Raw genomic sequence first — 24,592 nt, forward strand, 5'->3', positions numbered from 1 at the left:
GAAAATGTTATTTTATTATATTTTATTTAAAGGACAAAGTGTAATTTCCCTTTAGGGTTCAATTTACAATTGGAAGGGGATATAAGGAGATGGAGACCTAATTTCTTATTATCTTTTGCATATTGAAAAACTTTTTTTTGTGAATTGGCTCTGAGAGAGCAATTCTTCATCTAGGACGCAAACCCTAGGTTCTAGATTGGCTGGGACGTAGCCCTCAACAGTTATTGGCATTGGATTCTTCAGATAGTGTGCATTGCTATCAAGGATAGAGTACGCCATTCTTTATTGTGGATTCAGGTTGCAGATTTATGGTTTCAGCGTTGCAGATTGATTTTTTCAGCTGGGACGTGATTCCTTGCAGTCTTAGGGCCGCCATTTGCAGTAGTTTAGCATCATTGTTGGATGTAAGCTCCTTGGAACTGCATTGGATTTATTATTTGGCTTTATAAATCAGAAATCTGCCTGGTACGATTTATAGCAATTCTGATTTGACTCTATGCTCTTATTTATTTTCAATCTCCTCTCATGTTTATTGTTCATTATTCATTACTATTGTGAAAACTATCAAAAAACACAAAACAAAAACAAAACCTTCTACAACTTCTGTCTATTCTCAAAGACCATCAAAGAAATCACAAGAAAATATAGTTTATTAATTTAAAAACTACAGTAGATTAGCAAGGGCATCCATCAGGGATCTTTCATTTTCTTATTTGTATTGATGTACTCCAACATTACTTGCTTCTCAAGTACTTGTTCTCTTAGGAAGTGGTATTTGATTGATATGTGCTTTGTTAAGAGTGTATGATTGGGTTCTTCAAGATGCTGATTGCACTTGTATTATCATAAAATATTGGAATGGGATTCTCAAATTCGATCTTGATATCTCCTAGAGTTTGTTTCATCCATAGCTCTTGTGTACAACTCGCTACTGCTGCAACATACTCAGATTTTGCAGTAAATAGAGTTACTGAACCTTGTTTCTTGCACCTCCGCTTGTCTTCCTATCATCAATATTCCCTCCCAAATTTGCATCACTATAGGCTGTGAGTGAAAAGTCTTTTCCTCTTGGATAACATATACCAAGATCCATAGTGCCTTTTAGGTACTTAAATATTGTTTTATCTGCTAGAACATAAGTTTCTTTTGGCATTGCTTGAAATCAGGGCACCATTGCAACAACTTGCAAGATATCAGGTCTTGTAGCTATTAGATATAACAAATTTCCAATCATGGATCTATATTGGGATTGATTTACAGTTGGGGATTCATCTTCTTTACCAAGCTTGCATTCAATAATCATAGGGGTGCCAACAAGAGTACAATATTCCATTCCAAATTTCTTCAACATTTATTTGATATATTTACTTTGAGAAATGAATATTCCTTTACTTCTTTTCTCTATTTGCAATCTAAGAAACAAGGATAATTCTCCAAGCATGGACATCTCAAATTCTTGTTGCATGTTTATGAAAAACTCTTTACACATTTTATCACTTCCTCCAAATATTATGTCATCCACATATACAACCACTATCAAAAGTTTGTCATTTTCAGATTTGATGTATAGATTATGATCATTTATTCCTCTTTTGAAACCTTGATTTTGAAGATAATTATCCATTCTAGAGTACTAAGCTCTTGGAACTTGTTTTAGCTCGTAAAGTTTTATTCTTAATCTGCACACTTTATCCTCTTTTGCTGACAATGTAAATCCTTCAAGTAGTTTGACATATGCTTCTTCTTCTAAGTCTCCATTTAGGAAAGCTGATTTTACATCCATTTGGTAAACTTCGAATGCTTTATGGCTTGCAAATGCTAGGAACATCCAGATTGCTTCCAATCTTGCAACTGGAGCAAATGTCTCTTCAAAATCCAATCCTACTTGAGCATAACCTTTACAAACAAGCCTTGCTTTGTTCCTTGTGACTTCTCCATTTTCATTTATTTTATTCCAAAACACCCATTTGTTTCCTATGACATTTTTATCTTTTGGTCTTGGAACAATTTCCCAAGTATTGTTCTTTTTGATTTGATTCAATTCTTCCTCCATTGCTTTTACCCAATGCTGGTCTTCATTTGCTTCTTTGAAGTTCATTGGTTCTATTTTTGATAAACAAGAAGAGTGTACATATAATTTTCTTCTTGTTTGGACTTCCTTTTCTAGATCTCCTATTACCAAGTATTCTGAATGATTTCTTTAGACAAATTTTGAGCATGTTTTTTCTAGTGTCTTTAAGGGAGTTTTGTTGGTGTCTTTAAAGGAGTTTTTGCTTTCAAAGGTGTTTGTTCAATTTCTTCTTCATCTTCTTCATATTTTGAATCTTACTTGGTATTTATGCATTTTCTTTTATCTTTTCAAACCCTTCACCAGTCCTTACATTTGCGCTTTCCACAATCTTGTGAAGTCTTTTATTGTAACATCTATATGCTTTACTTTTTGATGAATATCCAAGAAAGATTCCTTCATCTTCTCTACCTTCAAATTTACCCAAGCCATCTTCATCCCTTTTTATATAACATGCGCTTCCAAAGACTCTAAAATACTTGACTAACATTGGTCTTCCTTTACATAATTTGTAAGGTGTCTTATCATGGTTTACTCTTATTTTTGCATGATTCAAAATGTAGACTGTTGTACGTACTGCTTCTTTCCAAAGAAATCAGCTATCTTAGATTCATTTAGCATTGCCCTTGACATTTCTTGAACCATCCTGTTCATTCTTTCAACAACTCCATTTCGTTGAGGAGTTCTAGGTGTTGAAAGTTGTCTTTTAATTCCATTCTTTTCACAATACACATCAAATTCTTGTGATGTGAATTCTCCTCTATCCATTCAAGACATTTTATTTTTGTGTCCATTTCATTTTCAACTAGCTCTTTAAAGGCTTTGAAATTGTCAAGTGCTTCTGATTTTTTTTTAGAAAGGCTACCCAAGTCATCCTAGAGTAGTCATCAATAAATAACATGAAATATCTCTCTCCTCGAAGTTTTTTTGTCTTGGTCGGTCCACAAAAATCTAAATGCACAAGTTCAAGTGGCTTTGATGTACATTGTAGAGTACTCCTTTGTTTTGAATGTGCTTGTTGTCTGCTTTTCTACTTGAAATTGTTCGCAAACAGTGTTTGTAGGTTTTGATATTTCCCATCTTGTTAAGCCAAGAAACAATTCTCATTTTTCATCTCTTGTAGAATGCATAAGTTATTTGCTATTCTATTAGCATTAGCTATCAATTTCCTATCCTTCTTAATTTCACAACCTTTAGGATGAAATTTTACATTATGCCCTTGATCACAAAGCTGAATTTACACTTGGTAAGTTTTCTTTTAGTCCTTTCACATATAGGACATCCTTTGTTTTAGATTTTCCATGGTATAGACTGAGTTCCTTTTCCTTTTATTTTTCGTTTTGATCTATCACCAAATTTTATGGATCCATCACTAATTAGTTTAAAGGAAATGAATTTTTTTTGTCTCTTGTCATGTGTCTTGAACATCCATTGTCAACATACCATCTATCTTTCTTATTGTGAGCATGTAGAGCTATTGGAACAAATAATGTCTTTTCTTTCTTTTTGCAAACCTTCTTGTTAGGAGGATTTAATTTCTTTGCTAGATCTATAGGAAACATTGTTCTACATTGGTGAGCAGCATGTCCAAAGTCATCACAATTTGAACATAAAATATCAAGATCAACCAACGGAGCGAAAGATTTTTTATTTCTGAAATTTTAAGTGTTATTTTCTTTGTTTCTACAATTCAATACTTTATGACCAAACTTGTTGCAAGAGTAACAATACAATATCCATTGAAGGTGTAGGAGAAATATTGTCTATGATATGGACTTTTCAAATCATTAATATGCTGTTTTGATGTTCTACATTCTATTCCTTTGTGCCCAAAATGATTGCAAGAATAAAAGTAACCATGGAACTTATAGTGAGGTTTGTGAACATCACTTTCTTTAAGTTTGTTTTCCTCATTCAATGTTCTATTTTCAGCTATGTTATCACCTTTTTTGATGAATCCTTCGAAGGAATTGTTACTATTTGAATCTCTTTTGAAACCAACTCTTGTTTTGGTGGAAGAGGGCTTTTGACTATCTATGATATCAGTTAGGATTTCTGAACTTTTTCCAAACTTAATACTGTTCTTTAGTTTGATAGTGCTTTCCTCGAATTCCTTTTTTAATTTTTCAACTTCTAGTTCCAATTTGGCACACTCTTATGTTTTGGATGTCATCTTGTCTACTACTTGTTTTATTTCCTTACCAAGAGTTTTTGATGCTCTAGTGTCCTCTCAGTTTCAGCTTTATAGTTGGCTATTTTCTTCTTTTTTAATATATTTTCCTTATATGCATAATGGAGTTCTTCAAGATCAATGTCATTTTCTTCATCACAAGATTCATCTTCTTCATCCTCATGATGGTCACTTAAGTTGGCTTCAACCATAAAGAGAACTTCATCCTCCTCATCACTTGGCCAATCCTCACTATCTTCATCTGAACAACTACTATCCTTTTTGGAGTAAAAACTCTTTTTACTCTTCTTTTGAAATTGTTTCTTTTTATTAAATTTGTAATTCTTATTCCATTTCTTCTTTTTGAAAGCTTCCTTTTCATCTTTGCTGGAGTCACTATTGTTAAAGGGACGTTTGGATGCATAGTGACCTAGATTTCCGCAGTTAAAACATTTGAATTTTCCTTTGTATTTTTCATTTTTCCCTTTTTGCTTTCTCCTAAAGTAAGCATCTCCTTCTCTAATTCACTATTTTCTCTCACTTGATTTTTTCTTTTTTTCTTTTACTCTTCTTAGATGCTTTAAATGCTATTTCCTTCTTCAATTCATTGCTTCCGATTCTCATTTCATAAGTGGTAAGGATCTTGTGTAATTCATCTTTTTTCAAAGTGTCTAAATTTGTCCTTTCCTCCATTGTAGATACTTTAGAATTAAATTTCATAGGTAATGATCTTAAGATTTTTTCTACTACAAGTTGTTCCTTCACATCTTTGCCAAGGGCTTTCATTGAGTTGATGACTTCATCTAAACGATCAAGAAAAGTGGCAACATTCTCATATCTTTCATTTTGAGGCTTTCAAATATGCTTCAATGGAGTTTGTAGTTTTTCTTTACATTATCAGCTCCTTCATAAACATTTTTCAACTTGTCTCAAATATCCTTGGCAGATTTATAGCACATAATTTTTGCAAGTTCTGATTTGGCAAGATTGCATAGAATTACATGTTTTGTTTTAGCATTATTTTCACATTTTCTCTTTTTGGGTGTATGTGTTGGTGGGTTTTGTGCAAAGAAACGTGAATCGGAATCGGATCGGAATCGGCAAGGCCGAATCGAATCATGAATCGGCAATGAATCGGTGATGAATCGGCAAATTTGAAAAAACCCTTTAAATTTAAAGATTTTAACAATTTAAAACTTATTTCATGCACCCTTTATTGAATATAACTTAAGCACACTATAACATCATCAAATAGAAGTTAAAACTTAACATACATAAACATGGGACATAAAATCCATCACATATGTAACTATGTTATCTAAAATGTAAATTGTAGGCTAGCTGAAGTAAATAGAAATCAAATGATCATAATGATTTAAATCATAGAATGTATGTAAGATGATCCATAAGACATCAAATCATAAATTTATGTAAGAATCTAAGATGAAGATCCATGAAAGTTTGAAACATATGCCTATCAATGATTCAGTATCAATATCTGTAAACAAAATATAAAAACAAGGCTCCAGCTCAAGCCTCAGGCTCATAGTCATCATCATCCTCAACATCATCCTCAAGCTCGGCTACAGCCTCAGCCTCAGCCTCTAAGTATCCAGTCTGCCTAGTAGCAAGGCGTCTAATGTAGGTCCTAGAGGACTGTCGAGCCATATCTCCCGCATATAAGATGGGCTCACGAATGTCGCTAGGGCTTGTGTCTGTGCGTGCACGTGTGTGTCTACCAATGCCTAAAGAACGTGCTCTAGCTGCCTCAGCCTCTATATCCACCTGGTCAATCCACGCACGGTCTTCCTCAGTGAAGACTGGATCTACAACCTCTGTGAGCCACTCTGATTCTGGACCAATCTCCTCCAGAATGATCGAAGAGGAGTCAGTGCCCAAAATCTGTCTGATCCTGAGACGGAGGTTGTAATGAATGAAGACAAGATCATTCAACCTCTGTACTGTCAACCTGTTTCTCCTCTTTGAGTGGATGTGCTCGAACATGGACCAACTGCGCTCACATCCAGAAGCGCTGCTTGGCTGACTTAGAATACGAATGGCAATTTTTTGAAGTTTTGGGGTTCTGGCCCCAAACATTTGCCACCATCTATCTGAAATAAGGGAAAATAAAAATAATTAGTCTCATTTACAAATTACAAATTACAAGTTAACTCTAAAATTACATAATCAACTTTAAGTTTAGAATCTAGATTCATGAACATTGAATATATTATTTAATTTTTACCTGACTGTATTGTTTCCCGAGCATCTATGGCTACCTTGCTAGAGAAAAGTGGCCCTTCTTTATTATTGAACTTATCAAGCTCAATAATTGCAGCACTGCTATCCTCATCAGTACTCAACCTCTGGATCACTGTATATAATCCGGTGAGAACCTCCTCATCCGCCTTGAAGTCAGGACGGAAACGAAATGCCGAATTCAAAAAGTAAGCTGCTACATGGATGAGTCTGTGGAGCTGATTCTGCCATCTCCTATCAATGATGTCCCAAATAGGGGCATACTGAGCTCTAATGGCCTCCTTGGCCCTATCCATGCCCTCATATATGTAGCCCATAGAGGGCTTCTCCCCATCAGCAGTTCGTAGGAGAGATACAAGGGGCTCAGTGGCCTACATATAAAGTAAAACAAAAATTTGAGTCAAAACTTAAACATAGAATAATTCAATAATATAACTTAAGGTAAAACTAAATCATTAAACAATTAGCATAGTAAACTGTAAAATATTAAATGTTAAATTGCAATAAAATTACCTTAAGGATTTCTCTAGCAGGTTTCCAAAAACCATCATCATCAAATATGCAATCCACCACATCTATCCCTGTAGTGGTCGTAGCATAGGAAGATGAAATCCACTCCCGCCCAACAAACATGCTCCTCAAATCATCCCTTGATGTCAACAAGGACTGCAAGGTGATGAAATTAGAGGCAAACCTTGTGATCCCTGGACGAGCTAACTCTTTGTCTCCTGTGTACTTCCTCATTGTGCTAAGGACAAATGAATGATTATAAATAAACTTGCATATGTTTTTTGCCTTTTCCACACATGACTTGACCCACTCAAGTTTGCCGATTTCCTCCAACATGAGGTCAAGGCAGTGTGCTGCACAAGGGGACCAAAATATGGTGGGGTGCCTCTCCATCAAAAGTTTGCCTACAACAATTTTAAGATAATTAGAAATTCAAATTTCAAACATGTTAGAACTTAGAAAACTTAGAAATTCTAAGTTAGAATTAGAAAAAGTTCAAAATTCAAATAAATTTATTTTCAAAACTTAAAAAGTTAAAAGTTTACCTGCAACAACATAACTTGCTGCATTATCCGTCACCACTTGCACCACATGTTGTTCCCCCACCTCTGCTATAACTTCCTCAATAACCTCACATAAGTATGTGGCATTTTTTACATGAGCAGAAGCATCAATGGATTTGAGGAACATGGTATATCCTACAAGTAACAAAACAACGAATTATAATTACTATTAGCAATCAACAAATCAAAATTTGAAATAGTCAATCACGATTCAAAATTATGTATGTAGGAAAGTAGAATGATCAATCACCTCCACAGGATACAAGAAAATTGAGGAGTGTTCTTCCCCTCCTATCTGTCCAACCATCAGTCATGATGGTGCAACCCTTTTCGATCCACTCCTTTCAGTTGTCCTCAAGCTCATGCCTCATATCCTCAACCATTTCCTCCAGGAGGTATCCACTCAACTCAGCTTCAGTTGGGGCTTTAAACCCCGGACCACAAATGGTAACTGCATCTATCATGTTCTGCCAATAAGGAGTCCTGTCACAAATAGATAATGATATTGATTAGAAATTTAGATGTCAAAAACAAAAATCATAAAACAAGTAGATATAATTAAAGTTTTACTTTTACTTTTAACTTTAACTTTGAAGATAACAAAGAAAAAAGAATCAATTACCTGGCTGCAATAAATGGAATGTTGCAAAAGTACCAGAATTTGCAAATCTCTTTTCTAGCAGCATCATGAATCTCCTTGTTCAAACCCATGCCCTCAAGCGTGGGTTGGGAGCCAGGAGTAGTGCGGGGCACAAAGTAACTATCCATTCTGTTTTTCGCACTCTAGGCCGCAATAGGTTGGTGTTGGACTCTCTCTCAGTATGAGACCGACTACCACTAACACTCACATGAGCACTAGCACTAGGATGAAAAGGAGGCCTAGAAGAACCCTCTCCAACACAACCTACGGATGCGGAAGCTGATGCAGATGCACTTGCAGATGTAGATGCGGTTGCGGATGTGGGAGCACAGGAGCCAATACCTCTTAACCCTTCAAGTTGCATTTTCTTAGTCAACTTGTCTTGTTCAATTTTTTCTAATGCCACTAAACAAGAGCATTTTGCCTCAGCGGTTTGATGAGTGCAAACTGTGACATCATGGCCAGGTATGCCAGCAATGTGGTATTTCAATCTATAGATACCTCCCGAATTTATTTTTTCTTTGCAAAATATACATTTTGTTTGATATTTGGTTCTCCCAAGAAACTCTTCATTATATTTCCAGCATTCATCTTTTTTACCCATTGTGGAAATTGGAAAATGAAAGCAAAGGGCTGCTGCAATAAAAAAATTCATATAAAAAATCAAAGTTTGCAACTAATAAACAAAAACTACAAAACAACAAACCCTAGTTTGCAATTTAGTAGTAATAAAAAACATTCAAGATTTGCAAATGAACACTAAAAAAATTGAACAAAAAATGCATACTACACTAACATGCAAAAAAAAAACCAACACTTACCTCTTGCAAATGAGTTGAGGAGTGTTGATATTGACTCCTTAATGCTCCCAATGCAATTTATGGCCTCCCCAGATGGACTTCTGATCTCTTTGGTGCTCTTCCTTCTTGCCGGTTGGAAACCTATGGATTCTCTTTTCTCTTCTTCTCTCTCACTCTTCCTCTCTTCTACTCATACTAAGCAAATAGAAGGCTCTTTAGGGTTATAACAAAGAGGAAAGTCAACTTAGAAAGCAAATAAAAAACGTGTTTTATTTTTTAAATTGAACTTTCTATCCTTGCTGCCGCGGCCGATTTTTGGAGATTCACGATGGCGATTTTGGCGATTTTTGCCATGAATCGCCGATTTTGGCGATTCAGGCGATTCACAGGAAAAAATTGCCACCAGCGATTTCCGATTCCAAAAAAATCGGTAGCCATGAATCTTATCGCGATTTCGGCGATTTCATGGCGATTTTTGGAACTATGGTTTTGCGGCAGTTTATAACCATCTAGCATTGATTTCCAAACTTCAAATCCAATAGCAGTTAGATAAGTTTCCATTTTTATACTCTAGTAAGCGTAATTCGTCCCATCAAACATTGATGTTTTGTTTTGAAATATTTCACCCATTTTGTGCTCTTTAGAATCTACATCTACCTTCAAGCGGTTAGGCTTTAAAGAAAGAACCAGCTTTGATGCCAATTGAAAAGCACACAATTATACTAAGAGGTGGGGTGAATCAGTATAATAACAAATTTGGCAATTTGAAACTTTTATCAAACAATTAACTTCAAACACCATAGCCATAAACTTTAAACATGTAAGTTTTAATCATAGGATTATGAATCAAGATCATACCATCATATATTTCAATTTAAAATTTACAAGTTCAATATCAAAGATTCAAAATATTAAAAGTAAATCATGATCCATGAATCACAATAGCAAGTTCAAGTATCGTTGTTTCAAGTTCATGTTTCAACTAATCATAATGTATACAATTTTAATATTCATCTTCTTCTTTTTCTTCTTCTCGTAGTCCTTCTGCATTAGTTGACTCAGCAATAGAGCTAAGGCCAATGGGATCAGCACCAACAACAATAGTATGGGCATCAAAATCTTCAAAGCCTTCAATTGTAAGCCAATAAGTAAAAGCATCCAAGTCTGCCAACTCTGCATCTACATCTCATCTCTTTGTCTCCCCTTCTTTGTATTCTTTAGTATTGTGCAAGAGAAGACACAAGTTGTAATGTACAAACACCAATTTCTTTGCTCTTTTTGATATTAGAAGCCAAAATAACCTATTTACATTCACTTTTTAGGGCTGCAAAACTCAAAGCATTATCAATTTTTTTATAAAAATGTCATAAAGTTGTCCAACACCACAAATTTGTTGGTTTTCGCCTAAAATTTGATCTAGGCAATGAAATTTTCCCAGGTTCGAACCACCCCCAAGGAATTCGAACCCTGGTCGCATTTTGCTCGAATCGAACCAATATTTCAAAATGGTTCGAACCCAGGCAGGGTTCTCTAGGCAAAATGACGAACCCGGGTAACTAAGCATGAACACAATAATATAATTTTTACATGGAAACCCAATGCGCGATAAAACCACAAGAAGTTAATTGCTTTTATATAACTTTGATTTTTACAATATTTTGTATGCTCCAACCTCAATTTTTATGAGGGCCAACCCGCTGGAAGCTGCAACTCCCACACTTTGTAGGCTCCTAACCATTGGAAGCACCTAGTCCCACTGCCGATGAAAAATCTTAAGTTCCACCTTTGCGTAGTTTCTTACTCAACCTGATGATGGATATAATTTTTTTAAAATCTGAAAATATATTTTTCCTTTTGTGTCAGCCTTCTAACTTTGCAAATAAAAATTCTTCTTTTAGATCCCTCTTACTTCCTTTATTAACTGATAAATATATAAATATATATATATATACATATATATATATATATATATATATATATATATATATATATATATATATATACATATATATATATATATATATATATATATATATATATATATATATATATATATTGCTTTATCTTGCACTTACTCTTCTCAGTCTGCTGGCTTGCTTCTCTCAAAATATTGAATTTAATATTTATATCTTTACATTTTAATGAAATGGTATGTCTCTTAGATCAAAGAGACTTATTAAAATTAAAAATGACGACCTTTGATAGTTAAATTAAAAGTTTGTAATTCATTACTGATATACTTTAGGTTGCTTTAATAATTTAGAGCATCTAATCAATTCATGTTGCGGTAGATGATGAAGTTGAATAATGTAATTTTCATTTGCATATAATCATATTTTATTTCACCATGTAACTTCCCAACCTTCAAATTATTCAGTTCAAGGCATATATCTTTGTTTTTTCCATTAGACTTAACCTTGAGAAATGACGACACTATTTTGATTTCTCCATTATCATTGATGTTGTGTCGCAATCTCTAGTTTTTGTATAATGTTGTAATTCTAAATGCATCCTTTAATTCAAACTCTATCGTGAATGTTACTACAGACACTCATCCATTTGGAATTTGACCTTTCATTTACTTGCTTATGTCTTCTTCCACAGATGTTTGAATAGATACTATGCTTCCTCGATAATTATTGTCCATTCGATGTCTTTTATCTTGCTGTCCATCCATCTTTTCATTTATTGTTATGACTCTCAATGAGTTCGTTGTCTTTATCTCAATCCAATCATCATGGATAGTCATCTTAAGACTGCATAATCTAATTCATGCTATCTAGGAGTCCTTCAACCTTATTTCTGCATAAAATCATCCAATAATCCTTCTGACCTTGCTTGATAATTTTTTACCATTGTGACAGTACTGAAATGTTTGACTGGGTACAAGATGCTTCAAATGCTATACAGATCCCCTTGATTACTGTACATTATATCGCTGTCCCATATAGCAACTGGTTTTTTTATCGCTGTCTTCCTTTTGAATTTTACCAATGATGCTTTTCCCTTCTCAAACTTTGCCAATGATTGATAAATTTTCCAGTGTTCAATAGTTCAATCTGTACAGTAGTCGCTGGATGCAAATATGTGGTTGCACAATACCGATTGATATGAATTTGTATTACCATCTTAAATATATGTTGATGTCTGATTGAATGTGATATATTAATAATGATGTTTTATCTGCTATAGATTTTATATAATTATATTCACTAGTTATCCGGTGAGGCTATTTCATATGTATTTCTGAATGCAAATTCCCATGAATCACCCTTGTGAGGAATCATTGTTGTACTTGTATAGTCTGTAAACATTCTGATTATAATCCTATATTGTTAACAAACTGAAGTGACTTTAAATCGTTTGAATTGTTTGTTTGTGATTAATACAACAAACTCTTTATATTTTCATCTTGTTGACATATGTTTGATATATATAGCTTATTCATTATGCATTTATTTATTAGTTCATCTCTATGCATTTCTTATCTCTATTTGATATTTTTTTATGACATCAATGATAATACTTCATCAGTACTTAGGTGTTCTTTGTTCTTCTCTATATTCTTGTCTAGGATCCTCAATCTGTACCTATATGTCATTATCCATCTCAAAGAATTGCTCTTGTTCTATATTCTGATTATTTTCCCTTTGATTTGTACTAGTTTTATTGTCAGAATCATAATCAATTATTATTTCTTGTATCTTGAACTTTTCATCAACTTTTACATTTGCACTTTCAACTATTGTTCTTAGTCTCTGATTATAATATCTATATGCTCCTCTTTAAAGAATAACCAAGAAATATACCCTCATCACTTCTAGGATCAAATTTCCCTATATCATCTTCTCTCTTGAAACAACATTTGCTTCCAAAGACTCCAAAATATTTCACACTAGGTATATGCCAAAACCAAGGTTCATAAGATGTCTTACCAGTTCCTTGTCTGATCTGAACTTTGTTCATAGTGTATACTATTGTAGTAACTTCTTCTCTCCAGTAGATATGTGTTACATTCCCTTCTAGCATCAACACTCTAGTTGCTTCACTTACTGACTTGTTCCTTCTTTCTACTATCCCATTTTGTTGTGGTGTTTCAAGAGCTGAAAGCTTTCTTTTGATTCTATTGTCTTCACAAAAAATGTTAAACCGATTTAATGTAAATTCTCCTCCTCTATCAGATTTTAAACATTTGATTCTCAAACCATGTTCATTGTCAACTTTAGCCTTGAATACCTTAAATTTGTCAAAGTCTTATGATTTCTCTTAGAAATGCTACCCACGTCATTCTTGTAAAATCATCAATGAAAAGAATGAAATACCTTTCATTATAGAATGTTCTTGTCTATGTAGGTCCACACAAATCTGTACGAACAATCTCCAACTTTTCTAATGTAGTGAATATCTTGCTTGGAAATGGCCTCTTCTATTTATCCATCACTCATTCCTTGCATACCATGTTAGAAGGTTTCATAATCTTTGGCAAATCCCTTATTGAATTACTATTACTTATCTTCACATTGTTATCAAAGTTTATATGAGAAAATCCCTTGTATCATAACCAATTGTCATCAATTCTAGAAACTAGACAACTTATTTCAGCAGGATTCAATTAAAAGACATTACCTCTGGTTCTTGTACTTGTTCCGATCAGTTTAGCATTTTTGTTCTTGATTGTACTTGTCTTCTTAATGAATTGTAAAAGATATCCCTTATCAACAAGTTGTTCAACACTCAACAAGTTATGTTTTAATCCATCAACAAAATAGATATCCTATGTTAGTTTTACCATCAAGTGTAATAGATAATTTTCTCTTTATTACCAACTTTGACTATGCCACCATCATAGCTGCCAAATTCAACAAACTTTTCTCAATAGCCAGTCATGTGATGTGAACATCCACTATCTATAATCCAATCAGAATTTTGCTTCTTTACATGTAATACAAGTGCTTTTTCTTCTTTAACAAGAGTTTCTTCCTTAATAGCAACAAATCCTATCTCATCTTCATCATCACTATCTACAAAGTTGATCTCTTTGAAATCAAATGCATCATCACTAGCATAAAAGAAATCTTTTGGAATGTTTGACTTGTAAGGCCTTCTAGGTTTCACTTTTCTCTCTATTAGGAGATTGATATGAAAAATGACCCGTGTCTTTGTAGTGCTAACAAGCAAATGATTTCTTACCATTAGGTTCTAACTTTACAATTAATAAAACAACCTCATCAATATTTTTTTTTTTCCTTGCATTTTTGCCCATTCTCTTCTCTAGCATAATCACTAGTAGTGCTTGCACCTTTAGTTAGTACTCTTTTATCCTTATGCACACTAGCTATAAAAATAGTCTCATATCTAGGTAGATTAGGCTTCGATCTAGATTCAAATGCTTGCAACTTTTCAATCAAAGTTTCTCTATTAAAATATGACATATTTGGAATGACTTCTTCTATTGCAATCACCTTAGTATCATAAGCAGGAGTTAATATCTCAAAATTTTTGTAACATACCTCATCTTTTGATATAATTCCACCACAACCTTTTATGCTTGCAACAATCTCAGTGATCCTTTGAACATATGACCTAACTGATTCATATTCTTGTAGTCTTGCATTTTCAAGCATAGTTTTCCAATTTTGTAGCCTAGACGTCTTTGCATATTTATCTCCTTCATAAAGTGCTTCTAACCTTGTCCAATATCAAAAGAAAGTTGTTGAACTTTTGCCTCAACAAATTATATTTCTAGAAGTGCAGAGATCAATGCTTCTCTAGCATACATGTTGTACATAAAGGCCTCCTTCTCTTAAGTAGTAAAAGTAGGTACATCCTTTTCTTCCTTAACATCCTTCTGAGACTTTGTGATCATCTAGTAATCAATACCCATGCAGATCAAGTGAGTTTTCATCTTATCCTTCCAGTCATAGTTCTCTCCATCAAACTTCAAACTTTCCTTTCTAAATGCCATGGATCTCCTCAAGTTGCCAAGATTCCTTATCAACAAGGACTTGATGCTCTTAAAGTCCACCAACACAACTATAACCAAAACAGTGAGCAACACCAAGAGATAAAATATGCACAACAACACAATGATTTGTTAACTAGCGAAACACTTGATCAAAGGGAAAACCCTAATGGTGATGGAACCCACAAGATAGTGTACTAATATAAATAATCAATAGTTACACCACCCTAGGGGATGGGGGGACGAGGGGACAGTGGAACAGCGGGACAAATTTCCAAGACGGGGGTATAGAGGGGCCATAACTTGGGGATGGCAAGGGGACCGTGGTAGGGGAACAGGGATGTTGTATTTACTATACATATAGTACTTAAAATTCCATTTAGAAAAAATGTATTGCAATATAGGATATAAAGATGTACAAGAGTAAATACTTGAACATTGCATTGAACTGGGACATTGAAGATTGAATCAAATCAGCAAATAGTCAACACCAGGACATCCCATCATCCTCAATGGAGGTGGCAGAATCTGGCAGCACTACTAGGAACAGAGGAATAGGGTCCCCAAGTCCTCAGTGCATCCCCGTCTCTAGGACATAGGTGTAATGGACCGGCTAGCAATGGCCAGATTAGAGCTTTGAAAATGGAGGCAATTACGGCTCTGTGATGTCTGTATCGTAACCAGGAAGACCCTCTGTGTTAGCCGTACAGTAGTGTTGGTGTTCAAATGAGAATAGGATGGTCGTACGGTGTCTATTACAGGCCGTATAGTGCAAACTTGAGCCGTACGGTGATAATTAAGTTAGTATAGTGATTGAAATTACCGTATAGTTGACTCCAGCCAATGAATATGAAATGTTGTACGGAAGTCTCCAATGTTGGCGTATAGTGGAGGAGGATGATTGTACGGGAGGGACACCGTACATGACAAACTTAGTCTGTATGGTGAGGAAGGAGCTAGATGTATGGTGTCCAGTCTGCATGGGTTTGCTAAGGAACAGATAAAAATGCACGAATATGATTTGGAAGAGGGAATGTGCGTACGAGAAGGCCTTAGAGGCCGTACGGCTAGATGGTGAAACAATAGGCGGATAGAATGAATTTGGAATGCCCTACACTACTCCAAAATGAAGCCGTACAAATGGAGGAACTAGTTGGAAGGAGCCGTACAGTTGCCTATAGAGCTAAATGCTAAACAAAAATATAACTTAATTGATACCACTTAGAAACACCACACAATTCACATACACAGAGTCCACAGATTGGCCAACAGCAACAGATATGTAATTAAGTTCACAATTTGCAAAGTACAGACTGACAAATACTAATGAAATAGGGTGAGGGTTGAATCCCACCGAAACCATGCAGACCAAATAGGGAAGGTCTTCAACTTCCAAAATGGCGAACAATGCCAAACTCCAACAAGAATCCGCAGTACAAAGAGATAAAATCCAAAAGCATGCCTACGAATTGACTACAAGCCACGCTTAAATACCCATCGGGAAAATCTTTCCGAAGGTGTACAAAGTTAGCCGATGGCAACACAAACTACAAAAACTAAATAAAATGGGTCCAAGATAAAATAAATCAATCGGCTTGTTACAAAGATTGTATGAGTATATTTATTTTATGACGGGGACATTACAGTCCTCCCATCCCAAAATTTGTTTGTCCTCAAGCAAGTGCAGTGCCAAGTGCTAGAGTATGTGTTCGCCTTCCCACATTGCGTCATCTAGCGGTAGATGTCGCCAATGTACCAAGTACTCCCTCACGGTGCGGTTCCACAGGACCTTTTCATGCACCTCGAGAATCTTGGCCGGTTCTAGAATGAGCTTTCCCTCCTCATGGAAGGTCGGTAGTGACTGTGACATTTTTCCCTATAGCCTTCTTCAGACAAGAAACATGGAAGACATTGTGAATGCGGCTAATCTCCGGAAGTTCCAGTTTGTACGCTACCTCACCAATGCGACGGATCACGCGGTAGGGACCATAAAAATGCGGCTTCAGTTTCTCCTTTCCTATTCCCTTTAATGAAGATTGTCGGTATGGCTGAAGTCAGAGATAGACCAGATCCCCCACTTCAAAGCTCCTCTTTATCTGGTGTCTGTCCGCATACACCTTCTATCGATTTTGTGCCTGCTGCATGTTTTCTTTCAAGCTCCTCAGAATGTCCTGTCCTTCCTGAAGCCAATCCTTCGCCCTTGGAGTGCAATTGTCACCTAGAACTGTGTCGATGAAGGAGAGTGGACTGTGCCCGTATAGAGCTTTGAACGGCACCATCTTGATCGACATGTGATATGTGGTGTTGTAGAAATACTCCCCGAGATGGATCCATTTTACCCACGCGCATTGTTGAACCGAGATGTAGTTTCGTAGGTAGCCTTCAAGCCATTTGTTCACGATTTCAATTTGGCCATCCGTCTGTAGGTGGTAGCTCGTGCTTGGTGATAATTCAGTCCCTACCATCCTAAACAGTTCTGTGCAGAAGATACTGACAAGCGTCCATCCCGGTCGCTAACGATGTTTCAGGGTAACCCGTGCAGATGGAAGACTTCTCTGAAAAATAGTTCGGCGACCCGTGCAGCCTGAAGGTCCGAGGGGATGGTGAAGAAGTGAGTGTACTTTGTCAATCTATCAACTACAATGAAGATGCAGTCCCTTCCGTTCACCCTGGGAAGACTTGTTATGAAATCCATTGATATACTTTCCCACTTATGTTTGAGAATCGGTAGAGGCTATAACAGTCCGGCAGGAAGAGTGTGTTCGGATTTGTTCTGTTGGAAAACAGTATATTCTCTCACATGCTGCAACATGTCCCCTTTTAGTCCCTTCCATGAGAATCTCTCCCGAATACTTTTGTAGGTTTTAAGGAAGCTGGGATGTCCAGCCAGAGGGGAGTTGTGCACTTCCTTCAGGATCTTCTGCTTCAATTTGGATTCTGGCACTAGGTAGATTCGATCTTTATAATAGATGATATCATTCACCACCCTATACTGATCATCGTGGATGTGACCATCCATTATCTCACAGGCAAACGTATTCTTGGAATATTCTACCAATAGTTATGCCTTCCAATCAGCTGAGATCTGTTCTAGCGAGTAGATGGTGGGTTTTCGGGACAAGGCATCTACAACAACATTGTTTTTCCCTTAACGTATTCAATGTCGAAATCAAAAGACCGAACTTTGCTTACCTATTTTTGTTGTCGTTCGTTCAAGTCCCGTTGCTCCAAGAAATACCTAAGATTGTTGTGATCCGTATAGACAACAAACTTGGCACCAACAAGATACTGTCAGAACTTGGTCAGTGCATGTACGATGGCCAACATTTCTTTATCATAAATAGAATATAGGCATTCTGCTGGTGTAAGCTTCTTGCTCTCATAGGCGATGGGGTGTCTGTCCTGAATCAGAACCGCTCCAATGCCCACCCCGAATGTGTCACATTCCAAAACGAACGGGCAAGTGAAGTCAAGTAGTGCCAGGATCGAGCAAGTGCTCATTGCTTCTTTTAGTTTATCAAATGTGAGTTGTGCTTCTTCGTTCCACTGGAAAACCCCTTTCTTCATCAGATCTACTAAACGCACGCTAAGCTAAGAAAAACCTTTGACAAATCTTCTGTAGTAACTGCATAACCCGAAGAACCCTTGCAAATCCGTGAGTGATTTCGAGGGAGGCCAGTCAAGGATAGCCTGAATCTTCTCCCGATGCACTTGAACCCCGTATTGATTGACGACATGCCCCAAGTACAATATCTTTGTCGTCGCAAACTCACATTTGGACTGTTTGGCGAACAAGGACTATTCCTCCATGATACTCAGAACCTCATTCAAATGTTTTAGGTGTTCCTCCCATGTCCTGCTATAAATAAGAATATCATCAAAGAATACCAATAGATACTTACGCGACTATTTGTTGAAGATGCAGTTCATGTATTACTGGAATGTAGCAGGTGCGTTGGTCAGAGCGAATGGCATGACCAGAAACTCATAGTGTCCGTAATGGTAGCGAAAAGCTGTTTTCTCCACATCCTCTTCCCTCATTCGAATCTGATGGTATCTAGAATGGAGATCTATTTATGAAAAATAGACCGCACCATGTAGTTTATCCAGTAGCTCAACTATACCTGTTCTTTATTGTCCTTTTGTTCAGTGCGCAATAGTCCACACACATGCACAATGTTCCGTCCTTCTTGACCAACACCACGGATGATGTGAACGAGCTAGAACTGGGACAGATCCATCCCTTCTCAAGCAACTCCTGAATCGTCCACTCAATCTCATCTTTGAACTTCTTGGGGTGGCAATATGGTGTGGTTATGACAGGTTTCGGCCTTGATTCCAACTCTATTATGTGCTCAAATCCCCGATGCGGTGGTATGCCAAGAGGGATATCCATGAAGACCTTTTCATGCCTACTTAAAATATCCTGAAGCTCATCATCCTATGTAGGTGTTCGGTGCCCCTTCATAGGTTCCGCCGAGATAAAACAATGCGTAGCCCACTCAATATCATTGTGTTGCAAGACTGCCTCCATCCGATGTGAGGAAACTTCCTTCGGACCTTCATTTGCCATCCCTCAAAGGACCACCTTCTTTCCGTCAACCACGAAAGTGAAATCCATTCGCTTGAAACTCCGAGTGTACTCATCAAGCATCTCCATCCACTATATGCCAAGAATGACTTCCATGTTGGCAAGGTCCACTATGAAAAAGTCCTCTGTCACTGTATGATTTGCCATCGTGATGCTCAGCTGAAGAACAAGGTGCATGCAGTGCAGGAATGTTCCTCCAGCAAACTTGACCTAAAAGCTTGCGTGTGCCTCCGTCGGAAGATTTCTTCGCTTTACCAAAGAGGAGTTTATGAAATTCAATGTAGCTCTGCTATCCAACATCACCGTGACCCTCTATCCTTGAAGGGTACCCCACACACGGAAAACTATGCACCTCGGACTGCCAGCCAAAGCAATGGGTCGTCCGCACTGTACCAAGGTAGAAATCCTCTCCGTACGTTTAAGTTGGCCAAGTTGGTGTCACCGCTTGGTTGGATATCTTCCACTGGCATTGCCTCTTGCTCCTATTCATCTTCTTCATCGGACATTACCTCGATATAATGAATTTTCCCTTTCTTGAGGCATCGGTGGCCAAGCTCCCAAGGTCCCTTGCAATTGAAACACAACTTTTTCCTTCGGAGTTCTTGTCGGGATGCTTCATCCAATGACGGCTTCTTGGGCGGATGTTTGTCCCTCGGAAACGCCAATTGTTTCGGATGTGAGTAACTCCAAGATGATGAAGATGATGTCCACGACGATGCCATGCTTCGGGCCTTACTAATCGCTTCTGACAGGGTTGATGGATTGAATCCCTTTACCCAACCCTTCAGTGGTTTTGCCAACCCATCCATAAAGAGCATGACATGCCTCCTTTCAGAGATATCTGTGACCAACACGGAAAGTCTCTGAAATTCTACAATGAACTGATCTACCGATCCAATTTGCCTCAATTGTGCCAGATCTTTGAAATTGAGCTCGGGGTCTTTTCCATCAAATCGTTCTATTAATCTCTCTGTAAATTCTGCATAGGTCTTTATTTGATCACGCCCTAGCATGATAGTGCCATGGTGCCACCATTCGTGTGCAACACCCTCTAAGTGCAACGCAGCAAATTCAGCTGGAAGTAGGTATCGGCTTTCATCACCCACGCCTGTGCTGAAATGGAGCCCGATCCGTCAAAAGGAGACAGATTCACCTTACTCAATTTTCTCCTGAGATCATCGTTAAAATATCCTCCTTTATTTTCGCCTCCCGAGTATCTCATCTTCAGATCTACATAATCTTTGTAGGAAATATCCTCTTCAAGGTTTGCATTTCTCTAGTCCTCTCTTATCTCTTTGAAAGTTGGTAGTCTCTCCCCATGGTGTGCTTTCGTTCATGGTGGGAAAGTCGGCATGGAAGGTCGAGAGCACGCTGGTTGAGGGTGTGGTTTACCCGATACTGAATCCGCGCTATGCCCATTTTGTTCACCAGATATTTTGTTCCCTGCCAACTTCTTGAGGGTTTCCTCCATGAGTCGCTGCGTATCCGTGATCTGTGCCTAATTTCGGACAAGTTCCCTCAGAAGTGCCACAAGTTTGGTGCTGGTTGGTTCCATTCCTCAGCCATTCGGTCAATGGAATGTGTCCTCCTCCGACTGATTCCAGGCAAGTTCCCTCAGAAGTGCCACAAGTTCGGCGCCAGTTGGTTCCCGTTCCTCAACCATTCGATCAACGAAATGTGTCCTCTTCCGACTATAAACTCTCATTCACTGTCCATAGGCTGGCAAGATTGAAGGCTCTGATACCACTGTGATGGACCGGCTAGCAATGGCCAGATTAGAGCTTTGAAAATGGATGCGATTGCGGCTCTATGATGTTCGTACGGTAACCAGGAAGACCGTTTGTGTTAGCCGCACAACAGTGTTGGTGTTCAAATGAGAATACGATGGGCGTACGGTGTCTATTATAGGCCATACGGTGCAAACTTGAGCCGTACAGTGATAATTAAGTTAGTATGGTGATTGAAATTACCGTACAGTTGGCTCCAGCCAATGAATATGAAATGCCGTACGGAAGTCTCCAAAGTTGGCATACAGTGGAGGATGATGACTATACGGGATGATATCGTATGGGAGGGAGGCCGTATGTGATAGACTTAGTTTGTATGGTGATGGAGTTAGATGTATGGTGTCCAATCCGAACGGGTTTGCTGAGGAACAGAGAAAAGTGCACAGATATGATTTGGAAGAGGGAATGTGCGTACGGGAAGGCCTTAGAGGCTGTATGGCTGAATGGTGAAACAGTAGGTAGATAGAATGAATTTGGAATGATGTACACTACTCCAGAATGAAGCCGTACAAATGGAGGAACTAGCTGGAAGGAGCCAAAGAGGTCATACGGTTGCCTCCAGAGCTAAATGCAGAACAGAAATACAACTTAATTGATACCACTCAGAAATACCACACAATTCGCATATGCAGAGTCCACAAATTGGTCAACAGCAATAGATATGCAATTAAGTTCACAATTTGCAAAGTACAGATTGACAAATACCAACGGAATAGGGTAAGGGTTGAATCCCACTGAAACCGTGCAGGCCAAATCCACTTCCAAAATGGCGAACAATGTCGAACTCCAACAGGAATCCATAGTACAAAGAGATAAAATCCAAAAGCATGCCTACGAACTGACTACAAGCCGCGCTTAAATACCCATCGGGAAAACCTTTCCGAGGGTGTACAAAGTTAGCCAACGGCGACACAAACTATGAAAACTAAATAAAATGGGTCTAAGATAAAATAAATCAATCGGCCCGTTACAAAGATTAAATGAGTATATTTATTTTATGACGAGGACATTACAATAGGGAAAGGGGGGGTGGCAAGTGTCCATGTGTTATTATGCAATAATCCTTGTGAAAGGATGTGACCCTATTAGGAGCCAAATACAATACAATCGTACATTAGTCTTTGTTAGGAGACTTTGAACCCTTGTCAAAAGGTTCTAGCCCTACTAGGAGCATGAGGGAAGACAACTAAACATATTGTCCAAATTGCTTCAACAACTGTATACAACAGATCTTCAGAATAAAAAAATCGAATGAGTGAATTGACCAAAATTGCAACTCAATTGCCAATATAATTTGTTTGAAGTTCAACACCATTAATCAACTCTATCTTTGCTTTGCTCCTTTTTGACAATTTTCCCTTTAAGTTCACCTCTCAACTAATCGCATACATAACATACATAATGATGGTTTTTTTGGCCAACCAAAACATCTTCCTATATACCCTACTCAAGTCATAATTAGGTCAGCCTTTTGAGCTTCCCCAATATACAATTAGTTACATAGGACCTCTTTAAGATATTACCAGGGATAACTTTAAGGAACCCCCCCCCCCCCCCCTCCCAAAATTTATAAAATTGTGGCGAATCACATGTCATTTGGGTGAAAAAAAATTAATAGTGTTGGCGAATTATGCGTCAATCGATGGATATTTGGTAGCGAATTTTTTAATAGTTTAGACAATTTTTATAAAATAATGGCGATTATAATTTTTGTTTTTAATAAAATTATTAATATTGATGGCGAATTATGTTTTGAAATGTAATTATGTTAAATGTATTATTTGAGAACTCAGACCATCTAATGATCCAAGATCAATGGCTGAGGTTTAATTTCGGCCAACATTTTCTTGAAGGAAGAAGAATTATCGAGGTAGTCACCGGAATGTTGACACGTATCAAGGTAAGTTGTCTGTGGAGTACAATGTCACTCATAAAAAAAAAATTCACATAGGAAAATGGGAATTTGGCAAATGATGATCGTCGAAAGAGACACTCAATTAATTTCGTGGAGAATAAGAGTAAACATTAAAGAGAAATATGGACGAAGAACTTGACTACCAAAATAAAATTACGTAATAATAGTGGCGAATGTTCCGCCCACTATATGAGTATTTTATAAATTTGGGCAAACTAATCAACTAGTATACGGTGTTTTTTTTAGCCAATTTCTATAGCCCAATCAGGACATATTAGCCAATTGGCGAATAATAGCCACTAAAAATATCCCTGGATATTACATTAAGGTTTCCACACGTTATTTTACAATTTACAACTTCCAAAATAATTCCCAATACAAAGTCAGTTGCTAGTGAACATATTGCACGTTACACTTTAGTGACCTTCCCTAAGTGATCTTTATGATGTACTAACACAAACATATCATCACGAGCATTGTCTTCAACCATGATCTAAGCTCACTAACCTTAATTCAGTCTCTCTCTTATAAGATATAACCAAATATTTGCAGCCTATTTTATGCACACTAGTCTACTACCAGTCTTTGCAAAATGATCTATAACTTATGCAATACTTAATCAAAACCTACGCAAACACAACTATAGTATTTGAAAACATTCCTGAAGATGACTATAAGCTCATATCGCTTAACCTATTATATCCCAACTTCGTTGACCAATTGTAACATCCCGATTTCCCGAGTCTAATTTATCATTCAACATTCTCAAGGAATACAATTGTAGCTTCATTTCATAAGAAGACAATTATATCATTCATGTTCATATGAATAAGATTTAATGTTAGAAACAGTTATACAAAATTTCTTAACTGAAAATTTGAATTACCATCAAATGGAATTACTACAGAAATTGAAAACCACATACCTTGGATAAGTGAGTTAGAATCAAACTAGGGATGCTTCTGCAACCACCTGAGTTAATCCACGAATACACTATAACAATTGCATATGACAACTATCATCTAAAAACCGCTATCCTAAAATTGAATGATAATTATAATTAAATACCACTATATTTTAAATTAGGGCATCTCATACCACTATATCAATTAGGGCATTGTTTACTTTTGGTTCATTTAGGGCTTCTGATACCGCTATCTCACTTAGGGCTTCCAATACCATGGATTCATATTAGGGCTTCCATGACTATGGATTCAATTAGGGCTTTCAATACCACTGTATCATTTAAGGTTCCAACTGTCACCCAACCAATTAGGGCTTTGGATTTCTTTTCCTTCCCATTACTTATCTGTGACAGTTTCTGAAG

At 37.0% G+C, this 24,592-nt stretch overlaps 2 protein-coding genes across 5 annotated transcripts in view; both read right to left on the reverse strand.

The window, feature by feature from the left end:
- LOC149565080 (uncharacterized) overlaps positions 1-8,280 on the reverse strand; it is a 36,746-nt gene extending 28,466 nt beyond the window's left edge. The window contains exons 1-4 of the mRNA XM_089823335.1: positions 8,193-8,280; positions 7,821-8,053; positions 7,553-7,705; positions 7,293-7,411 (exon numbers count right to left, since the gene is read on the reverse strand). Coding sequence (XP_089679461.1) covers positions 7,293-7,411; positions 7,553-7,705; positions 7,821-7,884 — 336 coding nt within the window. The 5' untranslated portion in view covers positions 7,885-8,053; positions 8,193-8,280. The remainder of the gene's footprint in view (positions 1-7,292; positions 7,412-7,552; positions 7,706-7,820; positions 8,054-8,192) is intronic.
- LOC149565077 (nuclear pore complex protein NUP54-like) overlaps positions 1-24,592 on the reverse strand; it is a 143,805-nt gene that overhangs the window by 40,265 nt on the left and 78,948 nt on the right. The gene's annotated exons all lie outside the window — the stretch shown is intronic.

Source organism: Cupressus sempervirens, chromosome 3, assembly GCF_028749045.1.
Source record: "Cupressus sempervirens isolate cs-2001-9-10 chromosome 3, ASM2874904v1, whole genome shotgun sequence".
NCBI classification, from domain to species: Eukaryota; Viridiplantae; Streptophyta; class Pinopsida; order Cupressales; family Cupressaceae; genus Cupressus; species Cupressus sempervirens.